A 22,062-nucleotide genomic window follows, 5' to 3' on the forward strand; every position below is an offset into this window, starting at 1 on the left:
AAAAAAAAAAAAAAAAACCAAGTTGACATCAAACAATTTATCCCCTTTTTTTGTTCCAATAGAATGAAAAAAACATTAGAAAAGTTTTTTTTAGATGACTACCAAATGCAGTCTCAGTCTATTTCAAATGTAGTTTTAGTTTTATTTAAAAAAAAAAAAAAAAGAAGCTGCCGTGGTTTTTCTTATGGCACATGCCGCTCCTCCATTCTGTGTGAAATTAATTCGTGCGAACTGTTCATCCTGCGCACCCTAGGAATAACTTTGCGCTATACGCACTCAGCGTACCCAAAGGAGAAGCATTGGGTAGTGACAAGTGGGTATTAGTATTATCACCAAGAGAACCGGGTTCTCTTTTCCAGTGTAGAGAACAACGACTCGAAATATAGCACCTGTAGGGACGGCAAAGGAAGCGAAACCCTTTCTTTTCATCAAGCAATTAAATTTGGGGGCTTCGAAGATCTGTTCTGATCAACAATGGCGATGGCTGCGCTGAGACGAGAAGGAAGGCGATTTGCCCCTCTCATGTCTCATAATCCCATCAATGCGGTCCGATCTTCGCTTATCACCGAGTAAGACATCATTTTTTTTTTTGTCCTGTTTCACAGATTCAAATCCCTATATTTTCACTGAAAGCGATCGTGTTGTTTCTGATCTATTTGGACTATTTCAAGTCCTAGTTTTAAATCGACGCGCAAATGTTGTTTACGGCTTTGATTGTTCGTGTGATGATCAATCGGGTTTGTAGAATCAATTTATTTTCTGTTATTTTTTTATTATTTTCGTATTTTTTGTCATTGATTCTGCTAAACCTTTTCTTCCTCATAAAATGATCATTCATCTGATTGTAATAGACGGTGCTTTACCACTCTAGTTCGCTTGGAGCTGGTCTTCACGCATCTTCGAATTTGTTTTCTTGCGTTTAACTAATTTATTTTATTTTCTGATTTATTCGTGTAATTAGAATAATTTTATCAGTCAATGTTTCATATCCCGATTGATTTTCCGATAGATTAATATGTTCGGCTGGTCGTTTTGTCCATTTATTAATTATTGGAAATATTTCTGAAACCTTTGGGCATGAATTTACTCACAACGATGCTTAGGATTTCGATATCACTAACATAAGCTTCTCATCAAGTGGGAACTGAGAGCCAGATGCAATGAGGATAATCTAATGTTCAAAACTTGGAGGAAGACCTTTAATATTTACTCCCATCGTGAAGTCTTATGCTATATATGTTTTTTGAATGACTAACTGATGTTCGTTATACTCAGGGAGTTGGCTCCTCAGGGCGCACGCTCTATATCAACTCAAATAGGTAATTTTCATTGCCCTCTCGCATTTCACCTCCGTGAAGAATTATTTTTTGTTGTCAGTAGTATAGTGTGGGTGTCAGAGTTGTTTTATGTCTGAATCTTTCTCTTCCCCTCCCCCCCTCTTTTTCTCCCCCTCCCCCCCACAACCTGATGCAGTCAGAAACCGGATGAAGAGTGTGAAAAATATTCAGAAAATCACAAAAGCAATGAAGATGGTTGCAGCTTCAAAGCTACGAGCAATTCAAACGAGAGCAGAAAATTCACGTGGCCTGTGGCAGCCATTTACTGCACTTCTTGGGGATACTCCTAGTACGTTTATTTATGACCACCTTTAATCATCTGTTTTGTTCGAATTCTATGCTGTCTATTCTTCATAAAAGGTTAAGTTACGAATTGTGTTGATCAACATGACCACACTTTTTCCTCAACTCTTCACCTCTAAATCTAATAATCATCCAAAAGGGAAGAAAAGGGTGAGTTGTCCACTGTTCTTTTTGTTTCTCTACTGGTTAAAGTTTCTCATATGCTCTACCTTTAAAAGTGCAATTTTCTAGGCAGCTTCTCTTCTTAAGTTAATCCCTCTTCCCTCTTCCTTGTAACCTTCTATTCTATTTGACTGTAAATAACTGCGACTGACTTAGAAAAAAGGGTGGTGGACAAGAAGAGAAGTCAAGAAAGCAATGATTGAGTGCTTACAAATAAGATTTTGTAAATTTGAACTTCCTGTTATGTGTGGCTGAAGTTGCTTGTGTCAGTTGTATACGACAGGTCCGTTTCACCTCTAAATCTTCATATCTTCTTTTAAAGTTTATGGATGTTCACAAGATGATTGTGGCTGCTATCACTTTCAGTTATTCAAGTAATAATTGATGATGTTTTTACTTTGTCTTCTTTTTAATTGGGGTCGGAAGGAGTTACCAGGCTCTTCTTTGAGGGAAGCACTTCTTAAGAAATCGTTCTCTGGAAATGGTGGAGACTGTTTTCTCAATAACCGTGTGGAGCATCTGAAATTACATGCATTAATTTAATTTTTTAAATTTTTATAGCTGTACTAGATGTAGTAACTATAGAGTGGATGAAGGGTGATGCAGTTTGATTTAAAACAATCTGCAGGTGATGGGCTTACTAAAATATGGAGGAAAAGACTTATTCTGATGGATGATATGGACAGATCTGATCCTAGATCTAATGGTCAGATTTAATGAAGATAATTTATAGTTTGTAAGGATTATTTTTCAGAATGAAGTGCAGAAGTTAAATAGCTCAAATATTGGAGATAGATGAAGTGGGCTGAGAGAGGTGGCCATCAATGGGTGTTGAAAGAGATTTTTTTTTTAAAGAATCTTTTCTGGCAGATATAATCAATTGGAGAAATGGATGAGAGAGAATTTTATGTGTTGTCCAAAGATTGGACATAAATTAGGAGAGAAAGAAGGGAGAGAGAGCAAAAGATAACAAGAGAGAACCAAATCGAGTGTCTATTTGACACTTGTTACAATCCCAGATACCTTGTAATCAAACCAAAAGAAAAAGAAAGAGAGAAGAGAAGAAGAAGAGAAGAGAGAAGAGAGAGGTACAACCGAAGGAGACTCCCAAAAGATGAGAAGAGACCTCCGATCTTACCAGAATGGGTTGATCGCAGGTTTTAGTCCTTTACTTATATTAAAATAATGCTGAAAGTAAAAGACAATAGTACCCCCATTGCTCAATTATAAGAAAAGCCACATCACAGAAATATGGGAGTCGATGAGACTCAAAATACCCCTATCGGCCCCTATCGGATTTAGAGTTTAGCACTAGACGCTAAACTCAACACTCCCCCTCAAGTTGGAGCATACACATCATCTATGCTCAGCTTGGTACAACTATTATGAAAACTAAGAGCAAACAGTGACTTAGTGAATATATCAGCCAACTGATCTAATGAAGGAACAAAAGGAGTCTCAATCAGCTTCTTCAGAACAGTATCACGAACAAAGTGGCAGTCCACCTCTATGTGCTTGGTCCTCTCATGAAAGACTGAATTACTAGCAATGCACACCGCAACTTGGTTGTCACAATACATCTACATAGGCTTGGTCACTGGAAATCCCAACTTCAAGAGTAAAGACCGTAGCCACATTAACTCAGCAGCGGTATGGGCCATAGCTTTGTATTCTTCTTTTGCACTAGATCGGGCAATGGTAGTTTGCTTCTTGCTACGCCATGTAACCAGATTACCTCCAACAAATGTACAATAACCAGTAGTAGATCTCCGATCATTAGCAGAGCGGGCCCAATCAGCATCAGAATAGCCAACTAGTTTCATATTCCGATTAAGACGATAGATCGACCCTTTTCCAGGAGCACCCTTTAGATAACGAAGAACACGGACAACAGCATCCCAATGTGTTTTCTGAGGAGATTGCATGAACTGACTGAAGACTCCAATAGCATAGGAGATGTCATGACGTGTTACAGTAAGATAAATCAGCTTGCCAATCAAACTCCTGTGCTGATGCACATCCTGAAGAGGTTCGCCATCATTAACGCCAAACTTCTGGTAAGGATCCATAGGGATATCAATAGGTTTGGATGCAAGCATGCCAGTATCAGATAAAAGGTCCAACACATATTTCCTTTGAGACAGACTGTTCCCTTTCTTACATCGGATTACCTCAATCCTAAGAAAATAGTGAAGTTGGCCCAAGTCTTTGGTCTGAAAGTGTTGCTGTAGACAAGCTTTCACTTCAGAAATTCCTGTCTCATCATTACCAGTGAGAATAATATCAACATAAACTACCAAGACAACTAGTTTATCACCTTTGCGACGAACAAAGGCAGAATGATCAAAATAACACTGAGAAAATCTATAAGTAACTATGTTAGCACTGAACTTGTCAAACCATGCCCGAGGGGACTGTTTAAATTCATAGATACCCTTGTGTAAGCAACACACACGACTTTTATTCTCCCCCTGAGCAACATAACCAGGAGGTTGCTCCATATACACCTCTTCCTGTAGATCACCATACAAGAAGGCATTCTTGATGTCTAACTGAAACAAGGGTCTATCAAAGTTGACAGCAAGAGAAATAAGTAGACGAACAGAGTTCAGTCTAGCAAGCGAGGAGAAGCTCTCAAAATAATCAACTCCATATGTCTGAATATATCCCTTGGCAACCAGACGGGCTTTCAACCGCTCAACAGAGCCATCAGAGTGATACTTAACAGTGTACATCCAACACTTCATTAAATCCTTACCAGGAGGTAAATCTATCAGACTTCAGGTACCACAACTCAAGAGAGCATCCATTTCTACATCCATTTCTACATCCATGGCAGCTTTCCATCCTGGAATAGTTAGGGCATCATTATGGGTGCGGGGAATAGGGTTAGTAGAAAGTGACAAGGCAAGACTATGGATGGGAGAGGAAAGATGAGACAAGGAAACAAAGTTATCAATATGATACACAACCATAGATTTTTTTAGTGCAAGAACGTGTACCTTTCCTTTGAGCAATTGGTAAGTCATCAGATGGAGAAGGAGGAGGATCTTCACCAGAGAAAGGCGGTAGTGGAGGAAGTTGAAAAGCTTGATTTGATTACAGAGGCTCTGATACCATGTTATAATCCCAGATACCTTGTAATCAAACCAAAAGAAAAAGAAAGAGAGGAGAAGAAGAAGAAGAGAAGATAGAAGAGAGAGGTACAACCGAAGGAGACTCCCAAAAGATGAGATGAGACCTGCGATCTTACCAGAATGGGTTGATCGTAGGTTTTAGTCCTTTACTTATATTAAAATACGAAATAAAAGACAATAGTACCCCCATTGCCCAATTATAAGGAAAGCCACATCACAGAAATATAGGAGCCGATGGGACCCAAAATCGGCCCCTATCAGTCTAACGCTAAACTCAACAACACTATTGAGTGTCTGATGGGTTATATGGGCCATGGGCTTAGCATTTTTGGGTTTACTATTCTAATGTGTCAATTCTATAAGGCCAACTATGAGAGATTTGAGTCATATATGGGATTAGGTGTTAGTTTAAATTTTGTTAAATTCTATATGAGTTTCTATTTTATGGAATACCTTTTTAAAAGTTCTAGAAGAGTTTATATTTTGTTAACTTTAGAACTGCTCCACTGTGGGATGCATTATGGAAACCTTAGTGGGATGCCAGGGCTGGAGTTGGTGGGATTCCTTTCTCCACAGTTAAGTGAGTTGTCTAACATGTCCTTTCTATTCTTCTCTTTTATCTTCAATCTTCTGTTCTTATTCTTCCATTAACAAGGCTAAATTTTCTCCAATATCTACACTCTACACTTACCAAATTTGGTCTCAGTTTTCTGTTGGATTTTGATTTATATCCTGTTCACTAATCTCTTGTGGTTTTGTTCTCTAGATCTCATCTTTGTGTAGAATTCACTACCAAACAGTCCATTGAATCCTTGGTATCGGTAGTACTATGTTTCCTCTTGTGCTATTTTTCTCTAGTTTCTGTTCCTATACGTCAACTTACTTGGTTCCTTAGTTGCTATTATCACTCCTCTACTTTGCAATTTTAGTTTCAGTATTTCACTGTTTGATGCCTAGCATTGAGTGCTGTATAGAAGTTCTACCGTAGTTTTTATTTTATTCTAAATTCTATTTTCATTCATGTTACTAAATCTTGTTCAGTGGCTATTCTTTTTATTTTATTTTATTTTTGGCACAATTTCACTTGCCATTTCAGTACTACTTAGTTACTAAATATCTTCCATGTTTCTATTGTGGTTATTGCTTACTATTCTTGGTTTAATTGCTGCTCAGTGGTTTCTATATCTGATTTCCTGTTTTCAGCAACTTACTATTCTGGTAATCCTTTGATTTCTCTAAATCTGACCATTGGATTAGCTCCTAATTTTGCAAAATCATTCCTTACACCAACTGGGTAATTGAATATCAATTAGGGTTGTGATTACATTTATAGGAAAAATGCTTTGTAAATCCAACTACTTATAAGGACTCTAGACAAGCTAGACATATTAACTTAACTAACATAAGCTCTCTAAAATGCATAACTAAATTAGACTTTTGAACACATGACTAACAAAAGAGAACTTTAATAACTGAACCAAAGCCAACAGCTTCCTAGTGAACCCCACAAATAAGCTAAAATAATGAACGGAAATAACATTTAAATACCTCCATAAAAAAATTAAAATTCTGACCTCGGTTAACAAAGACAAACTTTAAACTAATGGGAGAAAATCCAGGCCAACGGTTCTGGATCTTGAGTGCTTCTGAATAAAAGATATCTTTGTCATCTTTGAATATATAATTCTTGAATTTACCATGGTACAATAGCTGAAACCAGGGTAATTTTTTGAGTTTATTATATAGGATGAGTGCACCAGTGGATCAGCTCCTTATATCCAGGTGAAAGGAGCATATTCTTTAAGAGAAAGATCCATAAAAACTTGTCCATTGCACAATGTAAGCCATCTTTGGAATTTATATGTAAGATTTTTATAACTGATCACCCACTCTATTTTTTTAATCCTGGAATGGTGGATTTGGAAAAATCTAGGGAAGGCTGGCAACCATTTGAACCATTTTAACATGATTCTGGGGTGATTTATGGCTTTTTGGTTCGATGAGGGGCATCCTTAGGGAGATTAAGGAGTTCCTCACCTCTTGGCCAACTCATTCTTTGGTTTATGAGGGACATTTAAAGTCAATCAGTTCTTGTGCTTAAATTTGGAAATAAAGCTGTAGAAGAGCTCAAAGGAGAATTAATAACGCTTGGTTGGTTAAACTGCCTTTCAGAACAGAAGTGGAGCACTCTTTTCTTCTCACCTACTATGGTTTGGCATTTTAGATCATTAATTGGGAACAAATAGCAGCCCGCCCTTGGCGTAGAGTAACCCGTCCTCTAGCTAGTATCTCTTCCAAATTCCTTCTTTCTATTGGTGAACCAATCCCAATCGCCCAATGTCAAACCATACCAAACATAAAAAATTCTGTTTCGCTGGGAACAATGGTTACATGTCATAGTTGCTAACACCAAATCTATTGCAAAGATAAGAGTTTGAATGTAACTCAAAGTCATGCTTGACGATAACTAAAGCAATAATAAAATAATAAATATAAATCGACAAAATAACCCCCCTTAAAAAAAATTTTGAAAAATTCTCTAGTTATCCATGCTGAACCAAAAGCCAGGTTTGGACCTGGTTCTTCTTGGTTTGGTTCTCCAGACTGGTTCAAATCAGTCCAGCTATGAGAGTGCTACTGCATCAGAGGGTTTTGAAGGGAATTGCATCTTGGTCATCTTTAATGCAGTCACCTTATCATCAACATTGCGCCTGTTCATTCAATAGAAAGAGACAAATCTAGGTCCTTAATTAGTGCCTGCAATTCTGACTTTAACAAAATTGCTAATGCGACTTTATCTTCTTGTTGATTCTTCTATGTTTGTTCATACATTAAGAATAAAATTTCTTCCTTATCAATCCCATGAAAAAAATGCATCTTTACTCCTTTTCTTTTTTCTTTTTGGGTGTTGGGGGTGGATTCAACTTGTGGGCCAACAGTTGTGGTCCATTGGGTCCAATTTTTGTGGCTAATGACATATAGTTAGTTGTTGAGGGCAGCTAAGGTCATAGTTGTCAAGGCATCGCCTAGGCGTCCAGGCAGTTTGCCTGGGGCCTAAGTAACAGTCGCCTTGTTGCACTGCACGTTGCCTTGTGTTTTGGCACTTATTTATGCCAAATATCATTTTACTTAAGATATTATTCATAAATAATCAAATACCCCCTATTTGAATTCAATAAAAATAGTTTAAAAATCAAATTCCAAAATGATAAAAAAGTCAACCCCCCAGTCCAAGAACAAAAACTGGATTTTGGTTATAGGGGCGATTTTCAACTTTTAAATGCTGGGATTTTTCTCAATTATGAAAATTTTATAAATTCTATCATGTTAAAATATTGCTATAAACCAAAAGTCCGGTAAAATAATCTTTTGTTTTGATATCTATAAAATTATTTTCATTCAGGCGATTTTAACAGCATTCGCGTACTTAAAAATAAGTTTGACCGGAGCATAATTTTGTCATTATAACTCAGATTTAAGTAATCTTAGACTTGTTGGAAAGCTGGTTTTATATTATAACTAATACAAAAAGTCACATGTGAAAATAAAATCATTTGACCAGTCAAATTCATTATAAAACAAGAGCATTTCTCTCAATTTTGATTTTTTATAACTTAATATGACTTAATGCTAATTTTTTATGATTTAATATGTCTAAATGTTGATTTTTAATGACTTGATGTTGCTTAATCTTGAATTTTATGATACAAGGTATATATAACTTACTAAATAATGTTAGAAAATAGGGAAAATAAAAAATAACACTTGGTCGCCTTAAGGTAGGCGCCTTCTTGCCTAAGCGCTTAGACAACCCTCCACTGCCTTGGTTCACCTTGGCGCCGTGACAACTATGGCTAAGATAGTTTCTTAGAGGAGTTCATCACTGGAAAGTTTTTTGATTTCTCGATGTTTCTTTAGTTGCAGGGGTATGCTGGTAATTTGATAAATCTGGAGTTTTGTTCAATTTACTTCTAAGGGCTATTTTGAGATATTCTATTTGGGTATGTGTGGCAGGAAAACTGGCATGGGTCAATTTGTTTTCAAAAGTTTAGCAAACTGGGTTTTATTTTCTGTTTTCATTTACAGAAGACCAAGATCTAGCATTCTTCTTACGTACCCTGTCGTAGTTTGTTCCAGTGCCCACAGATAATAGTGCCAGTGATTTAACAAAGGATGGTTCTCTAAAGAGGTCCAGTAGCCTAGTCGCAGGATGCCAACGGTGTAACCTTGTTTCAGTTTCTTTTCATCTCTTTTCCTTTCTCCGGAGCATATAATAAAGTTGTGTTATCAATAAAAAAAGGAGTTGTGATTCTTCTGGGACGCCCATGCATGTGCTGTTCTTGCTCGCTAACTGGGTTTCCATCTCTCAAGCACGGCAAGCTTGCAAGCCCTCATTACTTTTTCTTTTGCTTATTCCCGTGTAGGTGTTGAAGTCAAGAGGAATGTTGTCGTTACTATTTCATCTGACAAAGGTCTATGTGGTGGAATCAATTCTACGGCAGTCAAGATCAGTCGAGCTATTCATAAGTTGACTGCTGGTACTGCTTCAGGCAACTTTAATTTTTGTTGTCTTATTATTTCAGCACATAATAGGAAGACTTTCCAAGCTCAAATTCTGGTTTGCTGCATTCAGGTCCTGAGAAAGAGACAAAGTATGTTGTTTTGGGAGAAAAGGCAAAAGCTCAACTTATCCGTGACTCAAAGAAGGACATTGAGTTATCTATAACCGAATTGCAGAAGAATCCCCTGAACTATACTCAGGTTAATAGAAGAATTCTCTCTTTCTCTTTGTAGAGCGTTGCCTGTTTTCAAGGCTTTCAGGATTGTCTTTCTGAAGTCCTTTCTTATGTTTAATTTGGATCATTTGTCTTCTAGGTGGCTGTACTTGCAGATGACATCCTAAAGAATGTTGAATATGATGCTTTGAGAATTGTTTTCAACAAGTTCCAGTCAGTTGTTTCATTTATGCCAACAATTGCAACTGTATTATCCCCTGAGGTAGGTTTCTGTTGCACTTGTTAAGTGTACTTTATTTTTTATTTTTTAAATATTTCCATTTTCCTACTCGCTGGGGATTGATAATCTCATGCTTTTGTGTGGTTAAGGTCGTAGAGAGGGAGGCTGAATCCGGTGGAAAGCTTGGTGAGTTGGATTCTTATGAAATAGAAGGTGGTGAGACCAAAGCAGAAGTGCTGCAGAACCTTTCAGAGTTCCAGTTTTCTTGTGTAAGCCCTTACTAGAAGCTACAACCTTTTCACTTTTGTGCCCCTCTCCAGTTGGTCGGTAGGTTCTTTTATAGCCTTTTCCCGTTTTTCTCATTTGGAAAAACAAATACCTCAAATATGTCAAAAACAAGAGTAGTCATGTTGTTAACAAATGGTGCTCTGTGCTTCCTTTTGTGTCTGAATAGATAGAAATATAATTAATGCACTTGTGATTTTCTGTCCTGAAAAGAATTTTTCCTTTAATTTTATTTTTGTCGTGGTTTATTTATTTATTTAGTATTACAAGGTTCTCTGTGCTATAAGATAACATAATTTCTTTCATGATTTTCCTTTGACTGAAATACTCGAGTATTTATCAATTGAATCTGGTTAATTATCTCCTGTGTTTCCTTTATGGGGATTTTCTGAAATTTGCACTGTTTGCAGGTTCTTTTCAATGGTATATTAGAGAATGCCTGCAGTGAGCAGGGGGCTAGGATGTCCGCCATGGACAGTTCCAGCAGAAATGCTGGTGACATGCTTGATCGTCTCACTCTTACTTATAACAGGTTATCTTCTCTCTCTCTCTCAGATTTGGGAAAATCACGAACACGAGTGGAAAAAAGAGAGCATATCTTTGATATAATGATTTTGTTAGAAACGTGTATATTAATTGTATAGGAAGCCTTGCATCCACTATTCCAACTTTTTTTTTAATATGTAAAAACTGACTTTTTTCCCCCACTTTCTGTGATTGTGTATAATAGAACCCGTCAAGCATCCATCACTACCGAGCTTATCGAGATTATATCTGGGGCTTCAGCACTGGAAGGTTAAGTCCAGGAAGCAGCCTACTTGGTCAAAAATAAAAACATTGAGAGAAGTCTGTTTCCCCCTCAAGGGGGGGTCATCCAATTTCAAACGCAGTTTTTGGTTGAGCTGCTACTTCGAATAATCTACGGAAGTCAAAACTTATTTTCTGGAAGTTGTGAACATTTTTCTGTTTTTGGATTTTTTAGGGGCTCCTGTGTCAACTTGTTTCATGTATGGCATTTGGGTTTGTTTCTTTTCTTTGTTAATGATGAAGTTGGAATTTCTCTCACAATGTTTACATGATTAACACTTCATATGCACTTCATCAGAGGGTACCAGAAACTACATTGTAGCAAATAGGAATTTTATTCCATGTGGACTGATCAAATATTAGGAATTGATTGGTGGCCATATGACAATTTGGTTCACCATAATCAATCATACGCTTTTCAATATATTGAGATATTCTTCTTCGCCATGAATTTCAGTTGTAAGGTTCAAATTTAAACACGGGAAAAAATTCTCACGATGCCAGCTCAAAATCGAAGCTGCGTGCTTCCACTCAAAGTATTGTAGCTTGCCCTATTATGCGTGGCCATTAGGGGATTTTTTTTTTGATGCAGCTCGGGTTTCAGCTATTTAGCTGCAACCTCAAGGTAACAGCAAAGGGAGTAGAATCTCCCTAAGGTAACAGCCAAGTAGAATTTCAGGAGCAGGTTAGAAAATACCTATTGAGGGTGAATTTTCATCCTCACCTTCAAGATTTCATTTACCTGACTAGTATCAGGCTGTGTCCAGGCAGGACCGCAGGAGCTAAGTTTTGTGCATTTGAGAAACTAACTTCCTTTAAACATTTAACAAACGTTGATGTTTATCATACCAAAATAATAATCATTTTGGCCTGAAAATCTGGGAATCAAAAGCTTTAAAGAGTACGTATTGTATTTTGAGTCTTAAATATATAAGGTGTAGATCTCATTCCTTTTAGGGAGAGGAATCCGCGACTAGTGTGAAGAGGAATCAGCATTTCCACATCAATGAGTGTTCTGAAAAATGATATCGGCCATCTGAGGCCCACATCTTCAAATAGAATAGAGAAAATAATTTAACAAAATCATACAAGATGGAAGCTATGCCACGTGGCAATCCTTTCCCCTTCTTTAAGTAATTAAATAGAAAAGCTAAGAAATACAAAATAAAAATGTGACAATCTTTTTCCTCGGAAAAAAGAGATATAGGACTTAAGTTTGATAATCAACATAATCTTTTCGGAAGATTGGCATCCATTCAAAAAATAAAAGGAAAATTCATTATCGCTAGAAGGAGGGCTTGAACCTCCGACCTTGTGGTTAACAGCCACACGCTCTAACCAACTGAGCTATTCCAGCTTGATGAACTCATCGACATAAATTTATTACTCATAATAAAATTTGTGTGACCCTTGAAAAGTGCAAGCCACGCATCTCTGGTGGCCAATGGGATTGGTCACCTCCAGCTGACCTTCAAAATTTCCAGTGAATAATGCCACAGAATTTTGTTTCTTGGTTTAGAACCAAGAAAATGACTTAGTACCATTGATACTTTTTCAATCAATATGGCAATCAATATTTGAGAAATTGAATAAGTCCAAGGTTTGGTTTTTAGGATACTATAATCCAACAAGAAAAGTGCTTTTAAGATTTCTAAAAATCCTTTTAACAAATGTGAGATGTGATTCCTTAGTATCTAACCCTAACCCTAACCCTATAACCCTTATCTTTAATCCCTAACCCCAATTCCCTGAACCATGAAAACCATAAACCTTCAACCCTAAACCATGAACCATGAACCATGAACCATGAACCATGAACCATGAACCTAGAACCATGAACCCTAGATTTAGATAAGTATTATTGTCTTGGGTTGTTCTACATGTGAGTCAAGTCACCATTTAAAATTGAGTCAAGTCACCATTTAAAATTGACTTAGAAACTACTATTCAAAAGGCTCACCCGTTGATGGTCATCAACTGGAGGTGACCAACCGGTGGACTAACCTAGTGAGTGTATCTACCCACCCACTTTGGACTATATGTCTCACATAGAACTTTAAACCATTGTTACTTGTATGACTTTGTTTGGTTGCAAGGAAAATGCAAAATATTTCTTTAGAAATGTAATACAACTTACAAGAAAAATCATTTTTGGTTTTTTGTTGCAAGAAAAAATACAAATATTTCCTTGAGAAGTGTTTTTTTTTTAAGGGAAATGAAGATGCTAATAATTTACACATTACAGTAATAGTACTGTGTGAAATTTCTTCAATAGTACACCAATTAATGATATTTTTTGGTACATGAAAATGATTTAAGGAAAAAAATTTCTGCAACCATGATAACTCTGATTTTTCTTCTCCAATTGAACAAAAGATCTGAAATACTATTCTTAATGTTTTAGGAGTCCCATCCAATCACTAAAAGAGGTGGACTTCTCTTCACCGCATGAAGAGAAATTGGATCCAAAGGTTACACACATTTTTTTTGGTTTGTTAACATTTTACACTGATCTAGAAGAGCATATATAACAAACCTATTGCTAGGGAACAATAATATAAATATATTTCACATTATTTACAACAAAAAAAATGTTAGTCTCGTTAACAAATGGGGTTCTATTTAAAGAGCCAATTAAGTAACATCAGATACTCATCTTTAACATATAATTAAATTTCTTTTTTGTAGACAATATATAGTTAATAGCCACTCAAAAAAAGTAAAGGGAAAAGAATCAATCTCAATAATTCTCTTTGTGAAATACAAATCTAGTGGTGGTTTTGGTGGTGAGATTTGTGCATAACCTCTCCAATTCCCTTGCCAAAGCTGAGTGCCCACAATAGAAAACCCCTGCAACCAAGCCACTACTTAATTAGTTCACATACCAGCTAGCAGTCATAGAACAATAGCAAATTAAGAGTTTTATTGCCCCCATTCATCAACCTCCATGCTTAAGTGTTTATTAATTGATTAAAATGGAGGAGTTTCTTTTTTGGGTAAGATTAAAGTGAAGTAGTTGTGACTGGCAATTTGATGATCTCATTGGTCCAGGTAATGATCTCTTATAAATGATACTTAATGAATAATTTATTTATGCATCTAAGTAGGATATCACCTAGGGCTAGGAGCCAACAAATTGATAGAATTGGTGAACTAATCACTAAAAGTGATCAAGAGGGTCTTACCAAAAAAACAGTGATCAAGAGGGTCTTACCCAAAAAAAAGTGATCAAGAGGGTTAGGTAGATGGTTGTTCAGGTTTAAAGGTCATGCCAGAACTCTTCAGTAATAGTCTATATTTAACTCCTTAGAAAAGGGTTTAGGGTACTTAATTAACAACTCCCCCAAGCTTGATAGGGCTTGTTGTTTAGTTTACACCAGATTAATTATGTACTTAATTAACAGTGTCAATGCATGTCATAGTACTTAAGGAAAGACACAATTGGGTTGTTGGCCAAATCTTTAATTAGTTTCCTAATACATTAAGGTTTTGAAACCTTTAGAACCTAAAAACTCCAAAATTTAGGTCACAACAATTTTAAGGTAGTGGTTGAGCAGATTATTACCACTAATATATACTATGAAGGATTAGAGTTATAGATGGCTTTTGAGGATTCTAATGAGTTTTCTTATGACTCACCGATCCGTGCTCCTTCATGTGTAGAAGCCAAGTTTGAGAAGACCTTGGTCCAGTTTGGCCTAGCAAAGTGTGTACGTACCTATTGATCATGTCGAAAATTTTAAGTATAATTAACCATAATTAATTAACATTAGGAAAAAATGATTTTGACTAATCACTCAGTCTATTGGGCAATCGGGTTGAACTAAGATCAGTCGATTAATTAAAATTTTACATCATAACTGAAATAAATTGGTAATACTAACCGGAGTCCTGGAGACAATGTCGATACCATTCTTTGTATGATATAAAGCTTGAATTGCACTTATCAATGCTGATCTTGCATCTCCATCTTCATAAACACTAGTAAGGAAATTGTGCATCTCTATTACAGCCTGAAAAGATTAATTAAGTAGGATTTTACATTAATTATTTATTGGATTGGTAATTAGGAATAATCACATTCACAATAATATATAATGTAAATTAAAATTCTAGCGCAGGTAGGCAGGTTTCTGCTTCCACCTGCTTTCTATTTGCAAAGGAGACTTCCTTGATGATATCTCTGAACCAGTCAAAGGAACTCTGTTCTCTAGTAACCCAATATAAGTAAGCTTTTGATGGACCCTTTCTGTTTTTAATCCCTGATTCTCCACCATCCCCCTATTCAAAACATCAAAATTAAATTTAATACAAAGGAGAATAATTTATAGAAAATTAACCCCAAAAAAAAATTAATAATAAAAGGAGGAGTAGGAAAATTACATAATCAATATAAGGTTTGCTTAGGCCATGAACAACATCTTTGAGAATACTAATGAAAGGAGTGGCTCCTATGCCAAGCCCAACCAGTATGATAACATCATACTTGACATGATCTTGAGAAGCTGCACCATAAGGCCCATCTATGTAAATCTTTGGAAACTCAGAACCCACTGAGGCCAGTGCCTACCAATACACAGAAAATTACCTTACCATCAATCTCATCAGTGAGGCATTTTTTGCTTCAAATTATTGTAATTTTTTATTTTCCCCCATTTTATTCCTTTTTCTGTTTCCAATATTTTACCTCTTGGAAAAGACTATACATTTGATAACTCCAATCCCCTTGAGTTCTAATATGCACATTGAGATAATTGTCCTCTGGAGCAGATGTCAAGGAAAAAGGGTGCCTGAAAATTGAAAATACAGAAATTCTAAAGCTTCTCTTGGTCTTGCTAAAATAATGATAACAACAACCCCATTGAAATATAATTAGGGTTTTTTTTTTTATTATTTTTTTTAGGAGAGGGGGGAGTAAAACTTACCATTCAAATGGAGAAATTTGAGGGCATTGGATGAATATATACATCCCACTTTTGTAGTTAAAATCTCCAGGTTTGCTCAATTTGAGAGACAAAACTTGACTAGGATAAGTATTTGCCTGAAAATAAAAAATAATAATAATGAAGGTTTAGGGTCAATTTTTTTTTTTTAATTTGATAATTGCCAAAATTATAAATTTCAATTTTATTTATTCTCTAATGAAAAGCAAAAGATTATACCTCAAGAATTTCAACATTGTACAACCCTGATCTTATCGCTCGAAAAATCCGCTCCCATAAGTATAGCAACACTGGAAAGGCTATATACATCCATGTCTATAGAGGAATTCCATGCAAGAAGAAAATATAAAGAAACAAAATCAATATAATTCAAGATATAAATAAAAGGGTTCTTATAGGCGTCATTATGCTTAATAAAGTATAAAGCTTCACTTAACCCAAGGGGATAGCGTAGTTGGTGAGCAACGAACTTGATGCGAGCCGTAAACTCGGATATCCTAAGTTCAACTCCCACTAGGCACACATTGGGCCACTCACACAGTGAGGGGAAAGAAAAATCCTAAAAATAATTATGTTGATCCCATAGTCTACAATTTGCTTCTAATTAAACTAAAGAACTTCATTCAATCGTGACCATCTCTACTAAGGTAATCGGGTCAGGAAAGCAGCTTAAAGAATCCAACCCGAACCAGATGCTAACTAAAGCCTCGGTAATAAGTAAAAACCAATCAGCCCTAATCTAGTACACCACCAATCCATAATAGAGAAATAGAGTTGGAAATTTTAGATGGGTTTGGATAGATTGGTCCGGGCGGGTCAAGATTTTCCTACTACCCATCACATTTTTTATGAAGCAAAGATTAGAACATACCGTTTTTTCTCTTGCATCGTGAGTGAGGAAGAGGAATATGGAGTGCACAAGAAGCAGTACATACACAATGATGAAGAGATGATGTGAATACCAAAACATATTAAATCCGGTGACCCGATGGAGCGGCCACGGCAGCGACGACGGCCGCCGCCGTGGCAATGGGGTTGCTAGAGTGAATGCAATGGCCATGAGTACCACCATTGTAATCCCAGTAATAGCCTCCGTGGTACCAAGTATCTCAACATAAGATGGTTGATGATACCCAAAGTCTCCGGCGATCGTTCGCCGGAAAATTGAAGGGTTGCAGCTGATTATCCTCGGAAAATCACAAGCTAGATGAGCTCCTCCATGGAGGATCACACCAACCACTATTCCTCCTGCAATAAGCTACACTAAAAAGAAAGCCAACACGTAAGTTGTGAAATTCCATAAATACCCTTAAGGTAATTGCATTTAAATGTTGGGACTCTCTCACCTTATGGAAGTTTATATTGTCATTGAAGGGGACAACCGAATTAATTCGACGGTTCATCCGCAGCCACGTCATCGTATTCCGGCAAACCGGGAGGAGAATGAGAGCCATATTGAACTTAAGAGTCTCTGCTGCTCCTTTGGCAGTGGAAAGGCAATAGCCTGTGCACTGAAATGCCTTCCTGTGTTGGTATTGTATGAACTTCCATGTGAAGAGTGTAATGCAGATGGTTAACCATAACCCAACGATCCATGCCCTTCTCCAATAAGTTCTAAGGTAGACTTCTTCATTAATCCATGGTGTTCTTGTTCGATTTGCCCGATTTGGATCTTCGGAATTCGATTGGGATGAGACTATACGTTGAGATTCTTTGAAAAAAAGCCTCTCCAATTGCGATAACTGCATATATAATAATAATCCCACATCAGAAGTGAGTAGTCCGATGTTAAGACTTATTTAAAATGAATTCATTAATTACTTCAATAAAGCCACGTTTAGAGAGATCCAGCTCTTCCATGATTAAGGTGGAGTAATCTTCTGCTTCCTCTTGTGTCATGGATAGCTTATTTGTAGAAGCACTCAACAAGATTACCTGAAAATGTAGCGGAAATTAAGAAAGTTGAAATTCCAAAAAATAAAAAATTGGGTTTTTATTGCTTAAGCATAACCTCCTTGATTTCTAGCTCAGTAATTTTCCCATCCATATTTTTGTCACACCTGGTTTGAAGAAATAAAATTTTAATTATTAATATTTACAAAAAAAAATTTTGTTAAATTAAAATAGTAAAGAGCACTAAACACTTTCTGTGAGTGTCTTCAAGAAAGTAAAAGGAATTAAAGGATTCAAACTTAGAATCAGACGCTGCTTAGGGTGAAAGATCCTACCAATTTGGCTACCCATTAATTTAATTAAAAAAAAGAACAAAAATTAAGATATTACACACAGGTCGAAGAAGATACGGATCCTGGAATTGAAACTTGGGTCATTGATCCGACACCAATAGTCATGGAGTTGGGCTTTAGTGATTTCCAATTGTAAATTATCGATGTTGCTGCTTCTTCTTTGTAATGCTTCTAGAAGCTTTTCTGCAAATTCTGCTGTGTCCTCCATTCCTGATTAATCAATAAAAATTAATTAATTAATTGAAATAATTTGTAATTCACTATTAAAAGCCGGAGTGTCACGGCGCAATATAGCAAAGATGGGTGACAAACTCAGGATCTTCAGTTACTAACCGATACAGAAAGCGAAATCTGAGCGGTTCACTACCGGAACTGGACCGGCAGTGGTGGTGGAAACCAGTCGGTCGAACCGTTCTTCCACGTGCTTCCATTCTGTTCCACTCTGTGCCATGCGGTCGATGAACCTCAGCCGTTCAGTGGCAATCCCGGCGACCATGGGAACCCAATTCCCGGCGAGTCGTGACTCGTTCCGGTTCGGAGATAAGGTGGGTAAGAGTTCAATTCTAGCTCCATCGACCGGAGAAGATGATGGTGAAGACGATGACGAAGAAGAGCATGGTGTAGAAGGAGAAGAAGATGATGGAGATGAGGATTGAAAGGTGGTTTGGGGAGACATTTTTGGCTCCATTGATAATAATGTTTGGGGGGGGGGGGGGGTGGCCTGGGGGTTGTGGTGGTTGAAGTGCAAAGATCAAAACTTGTTGTAGAGTTTAGAGAGTGATTTGGGTTGGTCGAGTAAGGACGAAAAAAGTGGTGGAACTTTCTTTGGCAGAAAAAGAAAACATAATTAGTAAGATTCTAGCAACCTATCTAGCCTTTTTGTTGGGTTTTTTTCCCTCAGAAATGCAGATTGGACAAGGAAAAGGATGAACTGGAATTCCAAGGAAACTAAGAGAATATTGGTGGCTTTTTTTTTTTTTTCTTTCAGAGTCATGGAAGGACCATCTATTGTTAGATGGAGCTTTGAATTGATGAGAAACTTCTCTAAGAAGAGACTAAAAAAAGGTGAGTAGGAAAGGAGAGATAGTAAAGTGAGAGAGTAGGTATGAGTATGGAAACAAAGCACGAAATGTTTATTATGAGAGAGAGAGAGAGAGAGAGAGAGAGAGAGAGAGAGAGAACTATTAAGACGAAGGCTTCTTGCAAGTTATGGCATAATAAGAAGGAGGAGGCTGCTTGTAAGTAATGGCATAATAAGAAGAAGGGAGGCTTCTTCTAAGTGACATACAACCAACCCTCTCTAAATTAAGTTCTTTCTTGCATGGTGAGGTCAAGGACTGGACTTGTTTTTACTTTACATTCATGGCTCTCTCTCTCTCTCTCTCTCTCTCTCTCTTTCTCTCTCTCTCTCTACATGTCTCTGTTTTCTTATATCAAGTGGCATTAAACCCATAAGGGGAATCAAGGATTTAAAATTTGAAACTCTAGAAGGGATACAAGGGATGAGAAGGGAAATTAATTAAGGTAATATTTAATTTGGAAAATCAAATCAATTGCCCAATATTAGGATGACGACATAGGGTCTGACCATACTTCTTAATTGAAAAACATTATGGACACGTGGCAGACATGCAGTCTATTATTCTATGGTAGGCTTAGAAGTATGAGGACGTCCTACCCACTAATGACTAAACCCACCATACTCTTATTTTAATTTTGTCGATTCCTTTGGTGACTAGTGACAGCTTTTATCATTTAGCAATGTTCATAAAATTAGAATGATTAATGGACTAAATTAGGTGCATCACATATGAAGCAAGGTTTATTCTCGACATTGATTCATTTTATGCTTAATTTGATCCTTCATCACAACTCACTTTGCGTGTGTATATATATATTTATATATTTCTCCCTAATTGATATATGATTGATACATTAGAGTTCATCTTTTGAGTTGAGACGTAAGAGCTAGAAGATGATATCTTTGCTTGTCATACACTAGTTGGAAAAAAGAGTCTCTATTAACTCTTAACATGGTCCTAAGACTCAGGCAAGAGAGATTTGAAAAATTCATAATCCACTTCGCGTTTAATTGCAAATTATCATATTGTTAATTTCGATCAAGTTTATTCTTGGCATGTCTTAATTTTTTATTGTCGGGCAGAGGCAGAGTCTTAGGATCCTCATGTCACTATCTTGTGGTGCCATTTTCTGTCCCCATTCAGCGAATCTTTTCAGCTATGTTTGGGTGCAATTGAAATTTAAAGGGAAGAAGAGTAAAATTTTTTAATTTAAAAAAAAAAAAAACTTGTGTAATCATTATTCCATGTATTCTCATGCGATTATATAAACTAAATTAATTTTTTTTTTATATTTAGTACTAATATATTTTACATTTTGTAACAAAAGATTTTGGATGCAAACTTAAATAGTGAATTTAATAACCAAATATGGAATAATTTGAAACTAATGATATAGTCACATGAGATATAATGATTACAGTAATTTCTTTTTTTAGTATGAAAATTTCACTTTCATTTCTCTTTAATTCCCCTTACAACAAACGGAGAAAAAAAAATTACAGTAGATTATGATATGAAAGAATTGTTAGAATTGAGCATTAGTGTTAAGATATTGGGAATTATAGAGGTACCATCCCATATAGATTAATTTTGGGACATGTACTATCTTTTCACAAAGTTTTCGGTCATCCTCACCTACTAACTTAGACTTTAAGATTAATTAATATCATATATGGTTTTTATTGTTAATGCCAAACGGAGACTAAGGAGGAGAATTGTAAATGAAACTGGGGTATTATCCAAATTTAGGGATCTAGTCTGGTCTTCTCAAGTAAGCCCAGCTAAACTAATAAATCTTTTATTTTCAGGCCCATCCTTCCCTAGGCCTGTGAAAAAGCACAAGTATCTCGGCCTAAGCTCCTGCCAATCAAATTTCACATGCCTCAAAGCTGGGCCTTTGTTAGCCCAAGACCTGCATGTAACTGTCTATTAGTATCATATCGTAACATATCGTATCATATTTGTCAGCCTTCAATGTTACATATATCTATATCATTTTTAATAATTTTCTCCCAACTCATCATATATCAGACTTAACCCTAAATTCTAGCTAATTTTGTTTATTTGTTAATTTATTTATTTTCTTTTCTAATTTTAACTCAAATTTGTGTCACCTTTATTTACGATGCATAGTTATCATAAAAGAAAAAAAAGAAAAGAACGTTCTTGAGTGCACGGCTCCTGCTCTTAGACACAGAGGAGGACAAAATGATCTGTTCCTCCCTTATGAAATATAATAAACCCATTCCCTATTGAAATATAATAAACTTATATTCCCTGTTGCGCAACTTCTGCTCCTAAGCACAAAAGGGGGTGAAATGATGCTCCTCCTCCCCCGTGAAATATAATAAACCTATCACCTATTGATATAAGCTTTTATCATTTAGCAATGTTCATAAAATTAGAATGATTAATGGACTCAATTAGGTGCATTATATATGAAGCAAGGTTTATTCTCGACATTGATTCATTTTATACTTAGGTTGTGTTTGGTATGCATTCCCATTCTGAAAATGTGCATTTCTATTCTGAAAATACAGAATGTGCTCTTAATTGAAAATGAGAACATTGTTTGGATAAAATGTTTGGTTGAAATGCATTCTTGATGTTAAAATGTTCAAACATTTTAGCAAACACCTCATGGATGGAATCTCTTTGATGAAAATCCCAGGCAACATTACATCTATAACACAAATAAAAATATAAAATTTTGAATGGTTCCTTAGATAGTACTGCTTAAATCGATCCTCAAGTCCTAGGGGATGGTGAAAATGAAGATCCTTGTACAAAGGCATCAAATCAAA

The 22,062-nt window shown here is 36.3% G+C and overlaps 2 protein-coding genes and 1 non-coding gene across 3 annotated transcripts; 1 reads left to right on the top strand and 2 right to left on the bottom strand.

The window, feature by feature from the left end:
- Window positions 1-352: 352 nt before the first annotated feature.
- On the top strand, window positions 353-11,245 carry LOC122075697 (ATP synthase subunit gamma, mitochondrial). Its single transcript, XM_042640833.1, has 9 exons — window positions 353-569; window positions 1,276-1,319; window positions 1,474-1,626; window positions 9,364-9,477; window positions 9,573-9,700; window positions 9,815-9,937; window positions 10,045-10,164; window positions 10,591-10,712; window positions 10,911-11,245. Exons 1-9 carry the CDS (start codon window positions 475-477, stop codon window positions 10,978-10,980), a joined length of 969 nt encoding a protein of 322 aa, XP_042496767.1. The 5' UTR covers window positions 353-474; the 3' UTR covers window positions 10,981-11,245.
- Window positions 11,246-12,270: 1,025 nt separating this feature from the next.
- TRNAN-GUU lies at window positions 12,271-12,344 on the bottom strand. Its single transcript has one exon. It is a non-coding gene; the product is annotated as a tRNA-Asn (tRNA).
- Window positions 12,345-13,545: 1,201 nt separating this feature from the next.
- On the bottom strand, window positions 13,546-19,163 carry LOC122075696 (respiratory burst oxidase homolog protein A-like). Its single transcript, XM_042640832.1, has 14 exons — window positions 18,510-19,163; window positions 18,218-18,386; window positions 17,942-17,990; window positions 17,752-17,865; window positions 17,277-17,672; window positions 16,802-17,188; window positions 16,150-16,245; window positions 15,913-16,028; window positions 15,675-15,777; window positions 15,371-15,553; window positions 15,131-15,268; window positions 14,872-15,000; window positions 14,627-14,705; window positions 13,546-13,837 (listed from the first exon to the last, which is right to left on the bottom strand). The coding sequence occupies exons 1-14, from the start codon at window positions 18,862-18,864 to the stop codon at window positions 13,728-13,730; spliced, it is 2,424 nt and encodes an 807-aa protein (XP_042496766.1). The 5' UTR covers window positions 18,865-19,163; the 3' UTR covers window positions 13,546-13,727.
- Between the last annotated feature and the right edge of the window lie 2,899 nt (window positions 19,164-22,062).

The sequence above is a fragment of the Macadamia integrifolia genome, chromosome 4 (assembly GCF_013358625.1).
Source record: "Macadamia integrifolia cultivar HAES 741 chromosome 4, SCU_Mint_v3, whole genome shotgun sequence".
NCBI classification, from domain to species: Eukaryota; Viridiplantae; Streptophyta; class Magnoliopsida; order Proteales; family Proteaceae; genus Macadamia; species Macadamia integrifolia.

Excerpts from the sequence above, each read along its gene's own strand:
- LOC122075697 (XM_042640833.1), top strand. The coding sequence starts at position 475 with ATGGCGATGGCTGCGCTGAGACGAGAAGGAAGGCGATTTGCCCCTCTC. Across the intron at positions 1,627-9,363 it reads ACTTCTTGGGGATACTCCTA|GTGTTGAAGTCAAGAGGAAT; the intron begins GTACGTTTATTT and ends ATTCCCGTGTAG. Across the intron at positions 9,478-9,572 it reads TATTCATAAGTTGACTGCTG|GTCCTGAGAAAGAGACAAAG; the intron begins GTACTGCTTCAG and ends TGCTGCATTCAG.
- LOC122075696 (XM_042640832.1), bottom strand. The coding sequence starts at position 18,864 with ATGGAGCCAAAAATGTCTCCCCAAACCACCTTTCAATCCTCATCTCCA. Across the intron at positions 17,673-17,751 it reads CTAAACGTGGCTTTATTGAA|TTATCGCAATTGGAGAGGCT; the intron begins GTAATTAATGAA and ends TTATATATGCAG. Across the intron at positions 13,838-14,626 it reads ACATGAAGGAGCACGGATCG|GGGTTTTCTATTGTGGGCAC; the intron begins GTGAGTCATAAG and ends GCTTGGTTGCAG.